This window comes from Cetorhinus maximus, chromosome 17 (assembly GCF_964194155.1).
Source record: "Cetorhinus maximus chromosome 17, sCetMax3.hap1.1, whole genome shotgun sequence".
In the NCBI taxonomy this organism is placed as follows: domain Eukaryota; kingdom Metazoa; phylum Chordata; class Chondrichthyes; order Lamniformes; family Cetorhinidae; genus Cetorhinus; species Cetorhinus maximus.
This window is the reverse complement of record NC_135895.1, coordinates 98,753,586-98,773,841: the sequence shown is the minus strand read 5'-3', so window position 1 is coordinate 98,773,841 and position 20,256 is coordinate 98,753,586. Positions and strand designations below refer to the sequence as shown.

The 20,256-nt window shown below is 39.5% G+C and overlaps 2 protein-coding genes across 5 annotated transcripts in view; one reads left to right on the top strand and one right to left on the bottom strand.

Annotated features, from left to right (window-relative positions):
• nr5a2 (nuclear receptor subfamily 5, group A, member 2) overlaps positions 1-12,008 on the top strand; it is a 183,216-nt gene extending 171,208 nt beyond the window's left edge. For all 4 annotated transcript variants that reach the window (XM_078561709.1, XM_078561710.1, XM_078561711.1 and 1 more), the window contains exon 8: positions 9,460-12,008. In XM_078561709.1, the coding sequence (XP_078417835.1) occupies positions 9,460-9,707 (248 nt within the window). In that variant the 3' untranslated portion in view covers positions 9,708-12,008. The remainder of the gene's footprint in view (positions 1-9,459) is intronic.
• Positions 11,725-20,256, bottom strand: part of LOC144692711 (adhesion G protein-coupled receptor D2) — a 290,395-nt gene continuing 281,863 nt past the window's right edge. Inside the window, exon 22 of the mRNA XM_078561799.1 lies at positions 11,725-15,897. Within this exon, the coding sequence (XP_078417925.1) occupies positions 15,748-15,897 (150 nt within the window). The 3' untranslated portion in view covers positions 11,725-15,747. The remainder of the gene's footprint in view (positions 15,898-20,256) is intronic.

Sequence of the window (20,256 nt, the reverse complement as noted above, 5' to 3'; positions counted from 1 at the left end):
CGCATAATGACATCGGGCGAGCGTCCTGACGTCATCGTGCACTGACGCGATATTACGGTTGACGGGCACAATGATTAAAGTCAAATTTCCTTTTTATTAATATGTATTCTGGGAACTTTACTGGTCTCTTGGAATTGAATCCCACAACTCTTTCCATCATTCTGTGAAAATTGTACATAAGTGGCTTAATTATATACACAGACATATATTTATATATATATAAAAGCTGCTAGTTTTCCTTTAGAACTCGATGTGCTGCTATTGTGCTGCACATGGTGATCTTCAAATGTGTAGAATCTTGAAAAGCTTTTGAAGTTGCAACAATGCTGAGTCTGTGGAGCTTCAATTCTTCAAAATCTTCCAAGTCCTGACAGTTGCTACCATGTTGTATGTGTGCCTTAAAAGTTCAAGATCTCTGAATTCCCTTTAGCTGCCACCATGTTGTGTTTTCTTCTATCCATTAAACACAAGCTCATCAATTACTCAAGTAGGACTGTTCTTTATTCGAAGATTACAGTAATACATAAAAGCTGCTGGAGAGCTCTCAACAGTACATCTTTCTTGGTCAACTAATACATTCCAACAACTGTGTCAGCGACAGATTACCTCATATCCCATCTGATGGTGTATGCAGATTATGGACATACCCATTTAAAGACATACTACAACAATGGTCTTGCCTGTCAATGGGATCAAAACAAACTAGTTTTAATGTAATAAATGCCACTCTTGAGATTACTGGAGTCATTTGACAATGAAGGCAGCTGAGTTTCTTTGTGACTGGAGGAGATGGTTGTCACTGGGGTGACATAAGCCCTGTTAACACATGATCACTTTGTAAATAGTCCAACATGATCACTATGCAAATAGTTTAACAGAAGAAACATGGAAGGTTTTAAAAAGTAACATAGATTTATGGCTATAATCATCTGAAATAGAACTAGGTTAACACAATCAGTCATAGAGTTATTTACTTCATTTTCATTCACTAGGTATTACCATACCCAAGGTATCACCTCTCAGCTTCAGTCACTATCATTCATAGCTAATAAATGAGAACATAGGTGATGCAGTTCTGAAATATAGCCAGGTTCCTCTTACTATTTAAGTGTGTTTGTTAGTTTGCAGGAAACCACTGAGAAAGGGAACTTCCCACTGGTCAACCCTTTGCTTCAGTGGCTTCCCCACTATCCTATCCAGTCATTGTACAAAAACTCATGTGAATTTCAATCACTTGAATAGTTTGTGCAGAGTTTCTGTTGGAATCCATGGTGAAGCAATGTTTCTTTGCTTTTGGAAGCTATCTCTGTTAAGACCTGTGAGGGTCCTTCTGTGTCCACTCACAGCAAATAAACAACTAAGAATGTTAAACTATTTCATTTATCTTGGATTTAAATACTTATTGGATCTAAATGATCAGGGTTTTTTGTGTACTGCATAATATTATAGATGGCTTTTTGTTCTTTGTTCAGTTTTTAAAGTTGTTCATTATCAGTAACTTTAACAGCCCAGTAAAGTTACTGTGATTAGTACCAGTCTCTAGAATGTCGCTCCTATTTTAGAAGGTTAAACTTTTCCATCTTTTGATATTGTTTCTCTCTACCAAAGATTTTATTGCCATTACAGACGACACAGTTGTGCAAGTTTCGATATCAGCTTGTGCTGTTCAAGCACCTGTTCAGCACACATGCACACAAAAACTATAAACTTATACAAATGTATACGCACTCTGAGCACTTTGCACAAGGGCAAGTTAACCTTTTCGTAAAGCTCACTTCAAAATTTCAGTGCTCAATTAACAGGAGTACTTGTCCTAGATAGAAAGATATTCACTACATGAATGATACAAAGTATAAAGAACTGGTTATATGAACCAATATTATCAATGATATGGCAGCTCTGCACTTGTATTCTGCGTTTAAGCATGGGAAATCATACTGACAGAAGTGAATGGAGTGAGCTCCTGTGCAATACTGAATCTCTTTTGTACCACGAGAGCAATTCCCTCAAATCAATTGAGGATATTCAGTGACAGAGCAATCATTTCGGAAAGTAAACAGTGTAATTTCACTTAGTGTCATGAAAGTGTTTTATTACAGAACCTTTGTTGTCCATTGTACATTCTGTTGACATAACCAATGCACCAAGAGTTTCCTCCCAACCAGGTGCCAGAACAAACCTCGTTTCTGCATCTTATTGACACATATAAGATCCTGAGGGGACTTGACAGGGTGAATGCTGAGAGGATGTTTCCCTTTATGGGAGGGACTACAACCAGGGGACAGTTTAAAAATAAGGGGTCTTCCATTTAAGTCAGAGTTGAGGAGAATTTTTTTCTGTCAGAGGCTCATTAGTCCAAGGAATTCTGTTCCCAGAGAGCAGTGGAAAGTCCTGCAAATTGACATCAGGTCAGTGTCCCAATGTCATCCCGCCCTCTTCCAGCATTCCTCGGTGTGGGATTGAAGGAGAGAAGGAGAGTTGGATCTACTGGGTAATTAATCAGGAGGCTGTTGAAGTAGTTAAGAAGGCAATTAGGGAAGAGCAGTAAATGTTGGCCTAGCCAGCGATGCCCACAGCCCATAAATAAATTTTAAAAATTAAGACCTGTTTAAGCCTGAATTCTGTATTCTCCAGCCATGGAAGCTATTTGTCAACCTGACAGTGACCTGCCCGGGTCACTGCAGTGAGGGCATAGTGAGAAGAGGTTCTTCAGTGAAACTGACAAACTGGGAAGGCTTTGATCAGTTACACCAAAGAGCACCAGCCATGGCCATTGAGGCACTGCTGTCAAAGCACTTCATCTCCCAGAGAGTGACAAGTGATTGCCAACTTCTTGAAAGGCACTTTACTAGTCTAACACTTTACCCATCTTCAGATGCATTTCCCTACTGTCAGCCTTCAGCACAGCACAGAATCAGCTTCTGCAACTCCATTTCCACATCTGCTGAGGGTCAAGAGTGGAGGCCACACCATCATAACAGCTCCAGCAGCAGGAACATCACCAGCAGCGCCTGCTGCCTTCTCTTTAGCCGCATGTACCTCCACAGAGCAGGTGGGATGAACACTGGAAGCAAGCGTCTCAATGCAGGGTTTACAGGCAGAGGATCAGCTCCCTCAACATGGCTGAACATCAGTGCATCAGGAGGCTCAGACGCTCATGGCAGGTCAATGCTGACAGCAACAGCCTCCTGGAACAAGAACTCCTTCCCACTGGAGTAGGTGGGCATGTATTGCTAATGGCCGACAAAGTGTTTGTCACTGAGGCCCCTCCCCGCCAACCTCCTAGGTCTCTGCCTCTCACCAAGTTGTATGCTCTCTTCCACTGCAAAGAGAGAAAGCAGAGAGACATGAGTGTTTGCAATGGCTTGTGTGGAGAGTAGAAAAGGACAAAATTTGTGGAGGGTAACTGTGTGGCATGGGGGCAATAGGCTAAGGGTAAGTGTGAATGCCGGCTACTCGAATGGTGATGTGTGGTAAGGAAATGAGGGGAGCTGCAAGGAGTGTTGACCTGAGGTGTGCTGTTCAGGAGAATACTGGGAAAATCAGAAGTATAAGGCTTGATGGGAAATTGTTAAGCCACTCGCCTTTCCTGTTCTCTTGAGGTACTGGATCCTCTGGGTGCACGGCACAGTAGAGAGTAAGTACAGACCTTTCAATTCAAGAGAGGCTTGGTCTGCTGATTGATTGGAACTGTAAGTGTGAACATGATAAAGGCGTTGAGAAAGGCCCAAACTGTAGCAGTGACAATACCTCATTCCACTTAATGAGCTGGCTTTCTTGTTTCCAAGCAAAAAAAGAAAACAATGGCCTGAGCTTTTCAGCTTTATAGCTGGTGTAAAATGTCCAGTGGCAGATTAGCTGCCTGTTGCATGCCCCGCCCATTACATGCCACACCAGCTTCAACCCTTCTTAGAAAGGAAGTAGTTGTGTAATGAGTGCCCAATCTGCTTCTGTTCACCTTATGCATCCACCAAAGGTGAAAACTTCACCTAGTGACACAGAATTTAAACCCTGAAAAACATTATACTGTCTGGTTGTGGTGTTTGTGCTTTGCTATTTAATATGATGCATACTGATCAGAGAGAAGTGCTGGCTGATCAAGAGGATATGTACTATTTTCTGCATTATAGGAAGTAAAACAGATTGTGCACATGCAGCGTTTCATTATTAATCTTTTCAAGGAGTACAGTTTAATTTCTGTACCAATTTGTTTTCGAATTCCATTTTCAGACTACTAAGGGAATGCTATCAACAAAATATCTTACCGTAATGAACTTCTCAAACTTGCAGTAAATTCAGGACCAAAGAGTTAAATCCAACTCTTCAGGCTGTGTAACCAAGGATGCTCCAGTGAAATAAATGAGAAATAATCCCACACTTGGATTCCTTCCTACAAATGTTTACAGTATTGCATTCAGGTTTAATTAACTATAAAATTTGAACTAAGAAACACGAACCACTCATTCTCAGGTCATTTTATTGCTGTGTTCAAGGCATTTTATCATCATACAGTTTAATGTGCTTGTCTTTCCTGTGTTTGAGCTCAGTAGGAGTTTTAACGGGTCATGGTTAAGTAAGGAAATAAACTCTGACCAACTATAGAAATAAGCCAATAGGAATCAATTTGACAATCAAAATATTGTGTAACTAAGCAGACAAGTATAAGCATAAGACATATATAAGTATAAGAACATTTGATTTTCGCCCACAGGTGGCCCATTGACTAGCTTTACTGCAGGTTCTCTGTGAATCATATAGATGAGAAAGATCCCGTCATCTGGACTAAGCTGAGTTAGGAGATCCCAAACAGGAAGGCGATGCAAGCTCTACATTGGCCTTAGCTACCTAGAGCAAGGGAGAAGCAGCTCCCAATAACTATCCAGTTACCTTTACTGGATGAATAAATGTATGGACACAGGCAAGATGAGAATTGGTCTTGGCTGTGATGCCTCTACAGTTAAGTTGGTCAATCTAATGATCATTGTATAGTTAGATTTCATGTTGCGCTCAAAACTATGGGCAAAACCAGCCATCTGATGGTACAAAATTTTGGGAAAGCAGATTTTGAAGCTATGAGAAAAGTCTTGGGGAAAATTCATTGGGAAACCAATTAAACCTGTTCTATTTCAAAATAGAACAGGAATATTGATGGTCCTATATTAGTGGAGGAGAAGGAAATCCATTTTTCAAATTAAAAAAGAGAAAAGTAACAAGACCTACACCATTAAACAAAGAGGCTGGAAGAAACCTGAAAAAAGGTAACTGAAATAATCAATCAGGATTCATACCAAAGGCTACTAAACATAGCTAAGGAAAACAAATTGAGAAAGATAATCAAAGATACTTTGTGAATAAACATTGAAACTGATGATTGGAGATAGCAGACGTGGTATGTACAGGCAAAACAAGAAGTAAGGCATGGACCCTGTAGTTACAAGTCTGCTAGCCTAGGATCTGTAGTGGGAAAAATAGTTGAGGGTATTCTACCGAATGCTATCAAAGAATGTTAAAAGAACACAGATATCATAAGCAGGAATTAACTTGGAACAATGAGTATAGAGTATAGAAAATACAAATACAGAAGTCACTAGTGATGCCCAAATCCCACGAATTAAGTTAAAATAATTGGATTGATAATAGTGGATAAAGAAGTTTAAGAAATTATGCAGACATGAATGGCATTGGTTGATTTTTTTCTTCCTCAAGGGGAGATAGGGGAAGGAATTTAATTGAAGTCATGCCTCGCAAACTGACAATCCTTTGAGGCGGTAGTGGATAACCAGGTAGGTTTATTTGGGTTTTCAAATGATGATCAACAAAGTTTCTTCATGGGACTAATAAAATAGATTAGGACTTGCAGGTTAGATTATAAAATTGGCCAGATGGATTAAGAACTGGCTTAACAAAAGAGGGGCAGTGAAAAATTGGAAAATGGACATCTTCTAGGACCACTGCTGTTCACAATACTTATAAATATTATAGAAGAGTAGTACTATTAAAATTGCTGATGAGGTGAAGCTCTGTGGGCAGGATAATGAGTTGAAAGTAAATTGGTCGAGTCTATCTAAAGCTGATCAATTATGTAGATGGGCTGAAATATGGCAGAAGATTCTTAATGTGGTTTTAAATAAAAGATAATGCATATAGGAACAGGTAATTATTAGCATGAAAGGGCTCTATTTTATAGCAAGCCAGTGGACTGCGGAGTTGCATGAAGCCCAATCCTATAGAATCATATCACCAGGTGCTTCCCAGTGCAAGGAGTGCACCAATATAAATTCAAAGAGTGGCTGGGTCATCTTCACGAAAATAACAAGCTAAATCAAAATAAGAAAGATTAGTTCTGGCCAAGACTAGAAACTGAAAAGCTTTGGAGTGGTCACTGAACATACTCTGATCTGTGTGAAGAAGATACCAACAAGACAAGTCAGGTATTGTGATGCCTGTAGGAAGCATCGGATTACAAGTCAGAACAAGTTGAGAGTATAATTGTACAGATCAATGAGCAATTCTAGAATATGTATCAAACTTTGGTCACCCTTACCACAAAAACTATATAGATACTTTAAAAATCTATTTTTTAAAAAGTGACGAGGATGAGTTGAGGCTTTAGGGGATGAAGTGAAGCAAGACTCACTGGAGAAATGAAGATAAGGGGAGACGTGCTAGAAGTCTTTCAAATAATAGCGGGCACAGATAAAATGGAAGTAAATTACTAAACTTGGACAATGAGTATAGAACCAAAGAATACAAGTACAAAATTCACTAGTGATGCCCATATCCCAAGAATTAAGTTAAAATAATTGGATTGGTAATAGTGGACACGGAAGTTTAAGAAATTATACAGACAAGAATGGCATTTGTTGACTTTTTTCTTCCTCAAGGGGAAATAGGGGAAGGAATTTAGTGTCCCCAAAAGTGGTGGACCAGCAGATGATGGCAGCTATTAAATTCAATGATGGAATAACCATATGTGGGCTATTGGTGGAACAAGTCTGAAGAGGAGCAGAGACCATTTGTTGGCCAAACTTTCCTGCATTTTTCAGAAAATTGTGCTGCTCATCGCTGGGCTCTGACATGAAGAATGGCTACACTGGCACCATGCCAAAGGGCAGCTAGCCATTGTAGAAAACACCAGAGCAAGAATCCACTCAACCCACCCCTGCAATCAACCTCACCATCTTCAGGAGAGATGGGGCACAGGGGTTGAAAAATGAACCACTTCCTTTTGGAGGAATAAACAATGGCCAGAATTTTACAGCCCCTCACACCGGCAGGATCTTCTGGTCCCACCAGTGTGAGCAGAGGTTTCAAAGGCTCACCAGCCCCATCGGTGCGAGGAGGGGAGGGGGGTGGTGATGGCTGGAATATTTCGGCCTATGACATTGAGAGCCTATATTACACAATAAACGACGCATTGTAAAGTAGCCGACAGGTAAAATGCTGAAAAGATGATTTTTGCAAACGCTACTGTGCTGTTTGAAAGGTTCAGTACTCAAAGAATCTGCCAAAAAATTTTGAGTGGTTTTGTCACATGCACAAATTGTGTCAGATAGTGTGCCGTAGTTGCACACTAACTAGCTCCTGATAAAATCAGGAATCAATGTACAATAGCTGCATTAGCAGTTAAACTGAACAATAAATGCAACAAGGCTAATAGTCTGCCATGCACTCACGCTATTAAAATGCATGGATAGGCACCTTAAGATTGTAGCAGGGCTGGTTAATGCAAATAATTGGTAATTAATCCCTAAGTGAATAATATTTAATGGAATATAAAAGATATCACAGCACAGTGATCCAGCAGTAGCTGCTTTCCCACTGGCTATGATTAATAATTATTCACATTTCAAGATTTACTTTGAAAATTCTTCTCCAGGTCATTTGCTTACATCATTATTTTATGTGTTCTTTTCTCTTTAGAACAGAAAATATATTATGAATGCTTCTCAGATGTTCTTAGTCCACATACATACATTGGTCAGCTCATGGTGCTGAGACAATAATAATGAAATCAATTAATAAAGTAAATTGACTGTGTAAGATTAGAAATGATCTTATGTAAGTACAAAAAATGGAGTGGAGGAGGAGCTCCCAACACAAGGGACGAGTTTATAGCCCAAGGAGCAAATAATGACTGGTGTTGATTTAAATTACTTTCCACAATTTGATTGATGAAAAAATATCACAGATCAATCCTTGAATACTACCGAGGTTTGAAGATGGACTACGGGGTCACAGTACTGCATCCCAAAAATGTCTTTGTGCAATTATCTGCCGTATACTCCAGATTTCATAAAGAACTTTATTTTACTTGAACAGTAGAAAGAAAAGGCTAAGTACGGACCATGTACCTGCTGCTTAATGGCAATATTGTTTTAAATGAGACATTACAACATAGAGGAAGATTTACAATAGAGGTTTTGGAAGTTCAAGATTACTTTGGTTACTGAGCGTAGGCAGTGGTCAAAAGTGAATCAGACCATTTTAGTGTGTAATTCCTTTCATACTGCCCTTCTCCCACAAGAAACTATTGAGAGTAAGGGACACTTTAGGAATCATTAGAAAAGAGGACATTTCAAATGTGCTTTTCAATGTAGGCCTAAGGTCAAAGGGTATTCCAATGTAGTGTCCTTTATGAAGGACATGCACTTCATTTACGTACAACTCATCAGTCAAGAAGAGTCTCTGTCTGCAGGCTTGTGCTGCAGATTATTTTAGGAGCTATCGGAGTGTACCAGATGGTTCATTAACAGTGCATGCACAGGTCAGAGGCTTTCAGGATCGTTTAGAGATGTCAGACTGAAACAAGAGCATTGTCAGCTTGTAACCACGATTTACAGCCAAAGGTTTGGATATTAATTCAACCTCGGGTCAGTAAATTAATCAAGGATTAGAACTGTTGTATTATGTATATTTTGGCTATATAGGCAGCAGATAAGGGGGCTGGTTCTTGGTCATGTTGTAACTGTCAGAATATTTCCCAGCATGGTTTCTCATGCTGAATGTTAAACACCTTAACCCAGCAATTGCAAGTCATACCAAATGTTCCTTAACTTCCCTGTGCTCTGTTTGTTCTTTAACAAACACAAAGGAAAACTAATAACTTCATCTTCTCAATAGGAAAACAATTCATAAATCCTTGACAGTGAAAAAATACAGACCTTAATATAATTATCCAAGACCTTTCTCAGATGTTGGTTAACACGCTGTGCATTTGTAACATTTCAATTTTTAATTAACATGGATAATTTTATTTGTCCTTCGTTCATTAAGGAGCAGTGTGGCTGCTAAAAAAACTTTTCACTGACGAATTTTATTTCATATCATTGGAATACACTACAGCTGCAAATGACAAATTAAATGCTTTTTCCCATATCTCTTTCTTTCTTCCCCCTCATCCTTCATCTCCTGACGGCTTTAATCAGTTATTAATCACGGTTCAAATGTTTCTTTCAGATGTAAAAAACCTGGAGAACTACCACCTTGTTGAAAGCGTTCAGGAACAAGTTAATGCTGCACTGCTAGACTATACGATGTGTAACTACCCTCAGCAAACGGACAAGTTTGGACAGCTTCTCCTGCGATTACCAGAAATCCGGGCCATCAGCATGCAGGCCGAAGAATACCTCTACTACAAGCACCTGAATGGAGATGTACCCTGTAACAATCTTCTCATTGAAATGCTGCATGCCAAACGGGCCTAAAACTACATCCATGGGGCCTTTGCATCTTGAGCAGAAATTCTAAGCTGCAACAAACAACTATAATTTTTTTCAGAAAAAACAAACATTTCAGTGCACTAGATGGAAAGAGGACAACATAATGAGATCCGTTTATCATTACATGAATGATGCATCAGGGTATTGCCATGGAATCTGATAACTGTGAACCCAACACACCTGTGCTACACAGTCCCCCCTATCCCCCACCTCCCAAAGGAAACCTCTGTGAGGCCTTTAAGAAAGCGCTTACTCATATGAAGTTCACTTTGTCAAACTGATCAAATTAATATCACAATCATTTCCAATTTGTTTAGATTGACCATTAATTCCAGGAAATTTAAGAATAAGCATGGGAGTTGTGCACTAATGGCAATACAGTTGGGGCTTCGAGTGCACTAAGAAACCCTTAGATTTCAAAGCATGTGGGATACAAAGCAAATCTGGTAACAGTAATGAGCCATCATAACCTTCTCGATCCCTCTTCTTCCTCAAAGCTATGTCCCCAGTGATCATCGATGTGGTACCTGATAGGGGATCAAAAGGCTTGCCTGTAGTTGGCTTCACTCTCCATTTGCTCGTTCAAATCACAAGAGCCTATCTATGTGTGAGGCCTGAAAAGGCTGCAAGAAACCATCTGTCAAGCAATTAGTTTGACAACCACCTCACCTACCCATTAGGTTCTTTTTAGCCAAAGCGTACATGTTATTTGAAGTAGACCAAAGCCTGCTGCAGAACAATAACGAGAGAGGGGAATAAAACTATAACTGACCTAGAATTTAAAAACTCATCTCACATTCACAACTCTTAATACTTAACATACTAGTATTAAATTTGTGATGTCACAGTTAAGTGAGTCTTGCCTTATTTCTGTGAATCTGAATATGTGGAAGAATATAACTGAAGTATTAATACTGTAAATTCAGCAAAGGTGTTTACATTTACTAGCTCCTGTGGGAAAGAACTGTGATGACCTGAATTGCAAAGCAATGATTTCCTTAATTATATTTGATCGGTAACTTTTTTACCAGTACTTAATTATGTCGTGAGACACTAAAATCAAAAAGGGAATCTCACTAAGACTTTAATTTGAACAGACAGATCTTTGGCCACATGATCACTTGTAGAGATTGTATAAACAATTAGTTCTTTTTCAGGACTGTTGGCTTTGCTATTGGAATAGTACCGTTTATATTGTACATCATAGTTTAAACTGTAGACAATTATATTACTAATTTATTTCTTCATTGTTTCATCTTTGTGTAAGAGAGCAAGAATAACAAAGCCAAACAAATGCATTTGTTCACTGTAGCGCCTTTTGAAAATCAGCAGCTACAGTCAGTTCAGGGACAAACGTATATCTTAAAAAGAATCACACAGTTCATTTAAATATATATTATATATATATATATAGTACGAATCTGAAAATGTAATAAAAAGGATAAATCTGCAGCAAATGATGTGAACTATGGCTTCATCTTTAGCTGAATGGAAAGATTTAAAGTTGAAATCTTGCATTAAATAATAAATTGTCTTGTAAACTGTATGTTCTATACCAAAGACTGTAGTTAGCTTATGTTTTCTGTATTCCATGGTCTCACTGCAGTGCAGAATGTAAAACCGTGATACTTCAATGGACACAAGCACTGAACGAGCTTTGTCTGCTACAAAATGCAGATAGGTGGACACTGTCTCCTTTCTGTACTCTTAGCTGCCTGCTTCAGGTTGTAGGAAACCCCTTCACTGATGTCTTACAGAACATTGTGAAGCCAATTCTCTGTTGTGTTGTTTACAATTATTTTGGAGAGTATTATATGGGTGCATTGTCCAGAGATTCAATCAGAACAGTTCTACCTTGCAATTTCAAGGACGTTGCCTCGCCAACAAGGGGTTCCTCTCAAACTACCCAACACAGTGAGTTATAAGAAACAGCTGTGGTAATTGTTTTACCTGGCAAGTCCTGGTAGTAAATATAAACAGACACAGAAATCACAAAATAATGTTAAGCTTTTACTGTTTTATTATTGTGCTTTTTTGTGTGAACAGACATTCTGTCTTGTCAGTACTTTCTATGTATTGCTGATGTTCTGCAGCTGCATTGGACTTTAGACCACTCAACTCCTACTCAGTGTGCAGTTACTTGGTTCATTACTCTAAATGTACTATAATAAGTGGAATGACAGACTGTCACGTCATTTCTTGCCAAGAGTTTCTTTACACTGATGGAATTTTTCAGTATTTCAATAAATAATGATATGCGTGGCATATCACTTGTTGAGTCCAAAACTTTTGTCATGTTTTCATATATGTGCACCAGCTTTTGGCTTAATTAAAGTAAAAGCAAAATGAACATTGAACAGCATTGTTTACTGTCAAAAGTAATTAACCTGTACCGACTTGGTTCCATTTTGCCTAGTAAAGGAATTGTTTGCTGTCTGTACACACACAAACACCACCTTCAGCCATAGCTAATCACTCAAAATTAGCTCCACTGGGTGGGACATGCTGTTCGTACGCCTGACGCCAGACTCCTGAAGCAACTGCTCTACTCAGAACTCAGTCACGGCAGGAGACTCCCAGGAGGACAGCGGAAACGCTTTAGGGATGGCCTCAAAGTATCCCTGAAGAGATCAAACATCTCCGCCGCCTCATGGGAGACCCTGGCTTGTCACTGACCAAAATGGAGAAGGCTTATTCGGGAAGGCACAAAACACATCGAGAGACTTCGTCGAGAGTATGCAGAGGTGAAGTCGAGGCATCGGAGCATGCAGAAACCTCCAAACAACTCATCTGCCGAACTCTTCAAGCACTGGGCGGAGTCTGCAGATCGCACATTGGCCTTATCAGCCATCTCAGAATCCATCAAATTAGAGTGGAAGCAAGTCATCCTCAATTCAGAGGGTCTGCCTAAGAATATCTTCAACTGGACTGTTGCTGTCATGTTTGACATATGAATAGGATAGTAACAAAACCATTCATAATAATCAGTTGGATTCTATTTGAGCACATAGTGTGTTTTAACATATTAACATATACTATTATTGAACATTCCTTCTCATTTCATAAATAGTTAGCACTTCTGGAATCAGTTACTGCCCTGCACAACACCAAGATTGGTACACAACCTTCTTTTATAGTTGCCACAGGTAACAGTTGCCCTTGTCATTTAAGCGGAAGCTGGGAGCTGAACCTTTCCCTGGTAAAGCATTAATTCTTTCCATCTAGCTATCAATGATCAATGTGGCAACTGAGTTGTCTTTTGAAGTTAAACATATCTTGGTCTAAAATTTAAGTATAGCAGTGGGCCAACACTATTTCTGATTCCCAAACTTTCTGTAAAGGTTGAAAGAACAGCAAATGCTAGAAATCACAAACTGAAACAGAAAGTGGGAGGAATACAAAACAGGCCATGCAGTCAGAGTCTGAGAGAGAAAGGTAAAATTAACCTTTCAGGTATTCACCTCAAGCATTACGCTATCTTTCTTAACCAAATTTCTAGTATTTTCAGTTTTCTTTGCTCCTAATTGCATAACAGGTTTTACTCTTCAGCTTATTTGTCTTCACTCCCCTCCTCGCCGTATGCTGGGGCTCCATGTTGAGTTACAGTTTTGTGTGTCTCGGAACCCTCCTGTACCTCATCCAAAGGGCCATTATTCATATATCAGCAGGCTATGCAAAGGTATGCACATTGGGTAGAATCACGGCCAAGTTGATCCTCTTCTTACCTGATGCCCACACACATATATGCCCAGGAAGTACCGGAAAACTCTGGTTCATTTTATCCTCTCCTGCCACCCGGGCTCACCCCAGTTAATGCAGCGCAGACAGGGAATAAAACCATTCGAATGATAGTGCTGTGGTCAGACCACACTTTGAGCATTGTGTGTAATTTGGCAGGCAGCACAATCGCAATGCTCGCCCGATTATTGCAGCGAAGCAGAACTGGCCCCTTGAGCTTTTCAATCTAGAGAGGGTGTCTCATAGAGGTATACCAAAATAATTCAGAATATTATTTTAAATTAAACTGTCATGCAAGAACCAGGAGACACGATTCAAACAGTAAGAGGTGCTTTTAGGATTGATCTCATAGAATTTTTCTTCATACAAAAAGTAATAAATGTGGAGAATAGAATGAATCAGAAACTGAAATAATTGGATACCGCACTGTGGGAAATGTTAGGGTCTCTCTGAACTGATGAAATAAGGTTGGCCAAGTAACATCCCTCATCCATAATTATCTTGCAATTCAATCAATCACTGGAGAAACTCAGTTGACCATTAATTCCAATTTTACCCTCCACTTGTGTTTTTGCCTGTCTCCATATTTTCAAACCTCTCTTGGTCTATAAACTGTCTGGCAGTGAAGGCATCAGTCCAGAGTGAGCTGAGATGAAATATCTTCTATTTTCCATTCACTCTGCAGGGAATCTGTTTGTCTTAAGTTATACCTATACCTTTGAGTTCTGGTGAAAGTTCATCCGCTTGAAGTTTTAATTTTGTTTTTCTCTCCCCAGAAGCTGCCTGACCTACTGAGTATTTGAAGCATTTCCTGTTTTAATTTCAGATTTCCAGCATCCACTATGTTTTACATTAGACCTACATCTTACTATGCCATGACAGTCTTTTGTTTAATCAACAATTTCTAACATCGTGCCTACTCATTATTGACAAGCCTTTGGATTAAAAAAAAGGTCTGGTCTATTTTATCTCGTGAAACTTGGGCCACATCAACATTCATAGATGAAAAAAAGCACATCTGACAAAATTACATTTTACAGAATAGATGATAGGATAGAAAATCTGTGCACAAATAAGTAATTAGCTGTGCTTTACAACAATCAACATGCTTGCTTGTGTGGACCTACAATAGCTGGTGCAAGTACAGAATTATTTGAATTAAACCACTAATTTCACTCATTTATAGAACCAAAATCAGGCTCATAAACAGGAATTATCACAACACAGTACAATCAATTTTAGAAGTAAGACACTAAGAAAGTGGCAATTTTGTGACCTGCCAGAAATCTCACCAATTTCCAGTGATTTTCAAGTTCTCACATTGCCCTGTTAATTTATCATAATGACGACAATTGTCATGATATACCTTTGCCATCACATAAAAAGCAGATGGTGACAATTGTTAATTTTATTTGTCCCAATATGTCAGTATATCACCAGTGCTGCAGCATTTCTATTCCAGAAATGAGACACACTACCTTAAACCTATAGGTTCTAACTAAGAGATATTTGCAGTATTCAGATTCCTTTCCGTATCTGATAACTTTGTATTGTCATACTATTATGCCAAATATTTAGTGCATCCTGCAGTTTCTTACAACGATCTAATGCCAACTTTCTATGTACAATTCCAGCAAGAATCAGCACTGCTCTTCATATTCTTATCGACTCAACTGATTCACATTATTGACTTACTTAAAGAGCAACACAAACATTCAGTTACTATCCATGATTAGGACAAATCCTGATTGATGCTGAAGATGGTTAAATGCATCACCCTCATTTATTAAAGGAATCTACAGCTATGTGTGGTCTTATGATTTCATTTGTACTTTATAAACTGGGATGCTTTGACCACACTCTTTCCTACTTGGCTTCATAATTAGAATTCATTCAACTATGACATTAGCTAACTTCTAGAGCAATGAAACTCTAGATAAAAAAGCCTGATAAATAATTTTTAATGACACCTTTTAACAGCAAAAGCTCTATACGCCATTCCTCATGGGGCTGTTGTTGGCATCATATGTTTGAGTCAAGTAAAACAGAGATGAAGCTAAAATGGAGGCGTACCTCCCTGATCTTACAAATGATAGCAAACTTCTAGGTGCAGCAAAGGGCTTCACCTTTAATGATGACAGAAGACCCATTATCAATCTGCTTTATCTGTTTCCTTAAAGACACTCAAGAGCTTTCTACACCACACACAGATGTTCCACAATAGCATCATCACTTTCTAATCCAATGCACAACACAAGTCAGAAGGACACTTGTCATCTTGATTTAATCAGTCCAAATATAAGCTGCCAACTCGCTTCAGCGACATGACATGTAGTGAGGAGCAGGAGCGATCCTCAAGCTCTATGGGTACATGCAGGCTGCAGCCGTCCTCCATATCCTCCCGTCCGCTGGGAAGGGGACAGTCAGCTTTGCAACCCTGTAGGTAGATTTAAAAAAATGTGTTAGGTTAAGGCAAAGCAGCAGCATTTCTTTTTCTTTAAGAGCTTAAATGTCCCGGAAACTATTACTATCTATCAAAAGAGTTATAGGTGAGTGATTTGTGCTCCCAGTGGTGACTGTCTGGTCCCTTTTAATTGGTTTGAGTTGTACTGACAGATACCACCTGTTGCTGCAGAATAGACCCAACTGCAGCTTCTAATGACGATGGACATTGTTTTCATCTTGCTTGGCCCTCCGAATGTTCATTAATCATCCGACATAAAAATTATTAGAATAAAATATTCCACTATAATTACCACCATCGGTTCAAAATTTAAGTTTTAGGTAATATTTTTTGAAAAGCAGGTTGCGTTCATCGATATTGACACCGACTAAAAGTTTAGCTCATTTTTAAAAAATAAAAATGACTTTTTCAATCTCTTCCATTCGTTGCAAGGCTGTATAAATGAATGGCCACTCCAGTAAGTTCTATTGAAAAATATCCCAGTTTTTGGAAAGTGGTTTACCTCAAACACGAATAAATTCACAGCATATTCTTTAGACTGTATTAATGAAAGCTTTTGATTTCTCCTCCTATTCAGTGGTTACAATCTCTGAAGCCCAAAGTCAACATTTCCAACATTCCATTAATTAACAGAACAATGGACAAGCTTTAGAAAACCAATCTGTCATTTTATAAATAAAAGCACACAATTCAGCCTCTTCAGTCACAAAACCTTACTGCAGCATTTAAATTGTACAGACGTGACATAAAAGATTCAAGGCTATCTACAATCGAAAGCCGAAGCAAGCAGATTGACAAAAAAAAAATCCATTTGCAAAAAAAATAGAACAACTAAATAAAATGTCATCCTTTTAAAGATGGCTTTAGGGAGAACTCAATTCTTATGTTAGCTGTTTTACTTAATCATGTTTTTTCTTTCTTTTCACTAACTCTGCCCAACACATGTTGGAGCTGGACTCCTCTATGCTCTGAGCCATTGTGCACAAGCTTGCTGACAAGCTGTTCAGTGTATCAACCATTTCCTCATGGATGACCATGAACATTCCTTGGTAGCACTGGGTCCTCAAGGTCTAAAGTTGAGGCTTCTGCAGCAAGAAAAATATGTAATCCTGCCCTCCAGCTAACTGGCAACTGTGGCATCCTATCCTTCCCAACCCCCCGCACCCACCCTTCCTAAGTTCCTGCACACTAGTGGCCAATGATTCACCACGTAAAGGCTCCTCCCCTAGCCTAACCGCTGAAGTACATATGGTGCCAGTCTCTGACCTGGTAGGGTCAAGTTGGCACCCCCTTTCTAAAGTGGCAGAGGGTGTTCAATCTATTCAGCACCTGAACTAAATAAAGAGGGACCAGGGTTTGCTTTGAGGATGAAGGAAGAGGAGGGCAGGAAGTGTGGCAGGTGAAAGCAATGGCAATTTATCAGGTACAGTAAGAAAGAAATATAAAGGATAAAAAAGGATAAAGTGTGAAACAACCCAGTGTGACATCTCCTCCAGCATTGCCACGTGCCACAGTTATGCTGCTCCCCTACATTTGACAGCTAGCACCTTGTCTTACATAGAGGACAGGATGTGCAGACAGGATCAGACTCCTCTTGGCCTCTTGCTGCAAGTTGTGTGCAATTTTCTCTGGGAAGAAAGAAGACAGCGCTCTTGTAGCACTCTTGTAAGATATTTAGTCAATGTGACTGTCGTGGTTGTATGTGGTATGTAAAGCGTGAGATGTGCGAGCGTGAGGGTTGCAGTAGTGGTGAGAGTAGGAAGTACAGAATGTGTGAGTAGGAGTAGGCGTGGTTCGATTGTAGGAGTGTACTAGAAGAGAATACTGTGAGTAGTGAGGCTGGAGGTGGTGGAGAGTAAGTAAGAGAGAAGGATGATTACTGTAACAATCCTGGTGAGGTTGCTGTACCTTTTTCAGCTTTGCAGCCATGCCTTCTGGCATTTATCTCCTCACTTGCTTGTTCCCATTAGGTGGTGAAGGAGTTACCTGGAGGACACTCTGCTTCCCTGAGAGAAACAGGGTCTCCCTCATTCTGTCTACCACCTGGACCAAGGCCTCCAAAGCAGCAGCAGAGAACCTGAGGGCCTAATTGGCAGATCTTGTACCTATGTGTTTCTTCAGATGCCTTGCTCCCTGTCTGCCACTAGAATGCACCTTCCCTTTAGGCAGATACTGACTGCCTTTAAGTGGTATTAATCAAGCCCAATTTTCCAACAGGTGCACAGCCAATGAATAGGATTGGTTACAAGCCTGAGCCATTATAATGAGCTGGCGCCAACAATTTCATGTTGTCCCCGTGATCGTGTGAACAGGGATAAGCAGCCCACCCACCGGGCATGTGCCCTGAACCTGCACATTCCCATGTGCCTGTTTGTAAATGCACTTAAGATTCTAAGCCATTGTGCCTGGTCGAAAAACAGTCAGAACACTGTTCAGTTGCAAGACTGCTGTGCATCCACCCTGTTACATTTCGTACAGGCATTATTAGGACATTGCCTAGGTGTGCACTCCCTTTTATAAATTTTAAAACGTGTATCACATTTTCCGTTCCACAGCTCGGGTACAGTTGTTTTGCAAAAGGGCACTGTTACTATTATCGAGCAAAGTTCTCAAAATGTGGGCTGCAGGCTGTTTCAAAACGCAAGTCAGTGACGTGCAACCCCATGGCTAAGGTCATACAAGAGAACAGGTCAGAAACCTCACCCCAACACTCACCTGATACCACATGACCAGACTGGCTTCCATGTGACTGGCACAAGCCATCTTAAGCATGCGCAACAACAATTTAGTTTTATATGCAAAATTTATGTTACTGTTGATTCTGTTCAACATAGTTGTAAGATAAGTTTTTTTAGAGGAAGATTATTGCAATTATTTTATAACATACATTAGAATGTTTGAAATAATCCTGTTCTTTGTAGTATTACTGTTTAGAATATTAAAATGTCTATCATTTTATTTTTGGCATGAATTAATAATTTGCTTATGATATTAAATAAAAAAGTAATATTTTTGCAGTGGCAAATGAAAGCGGGGCCGTTAGGTGGTCTGGGTGGGTTTTCTTGCCCTGCCTAAGTGGTCCGTGGACGAAAATTACATTTTCACTTTGATATATAAATAAAAGACAGCTAACTTGGCATGGGCAACATGCAAACAAGCATATTCATCGAAGGCACATGATGCTTTGCATCAGACAATCCATCCCGAGCAGACTGTAGGTAGCCCATTAAACAGTGTGGCAACCGCGCATTGGGCAACTCTCTAACCAGAGCCTTCCAATCTCAAGGTATGGAAGTGATAAAAGCAGCCAGTTCCACTGGAAGATAAATTTACCTTAGCAAAATGCACTTAGATACCTGGTCTTTTTACATCGATTGTCTCAAAGGTTGTAGCTGAAACATTGCACTAACAAGTGCTACTTGACTGACTTGAACCCCCTTGTGTGGCTTGTTTCTCAAGCTGCAGTAGAGCTGGAACCTGGTCTAGTGGCAGTCACTTTAAATCATAAACAGCTTTGTTGGTTCTTAGCACCAAGTAATGTGCTTAGACTAAAGGTACATCCCATTCAGCCAAGTTGTGATCAAAGGGAATATTGGATTAGCAGGGGGGAATATGGTTTGCATTCTGTAGCCGTTTAGCACTGTTTCTTGTCACTATAAGCACCTAACTGTCAACCTGTCAGCGACCTATCACAGCTCCTACTTGTTACACTGCCACCTCCTCAAGTTCCTGTCAAAGTCAACATCTCTCACACACGGGAGCCTAAAAGAGAAAGAAAATATTGGCCTGGGAGGTTTAAAAATACATTAGGATTAACAAGATGTGCAACAGGGAGACACTTTCCAGGATTGTGTAGAAGCATAGCTCGTGAGGATACTGGAGTTTATTGTTAGGGTAAATCATGCATTGCACAAAATTAAGTAAGTGCAGCATTTACCCCAAACCTAACTTGACTAACTGCTCACAGTAGAAAATTTGGAATTTTACACCTGAGAACTGATGCCAAAGGCAGTGAGGATCCCTTGTTAGTAATTTACTGTTCACTGAGGACAACTTAGGGGAAAATATCAGAAGAAAATTAGTACATTTTTAATGGTGATCTGTAGAATACTTACTAATCTATTTACACCATTACCCAACAGAAAGGTTGTGTTTATTATTTTACAGAGTGTGATAGCAGTCTAAGGGTTAATTTATTTTAATCTAAGTGATGTAAACATTTATACATGCATATTCATTTGTTTTAATACCAACGTTTTAAGTTAGGAGTTGAAATTATTCTCAGTGGTAATTGGGTCAAGTCCATTCGCAGATTCCTGCGAAACTCTTTTC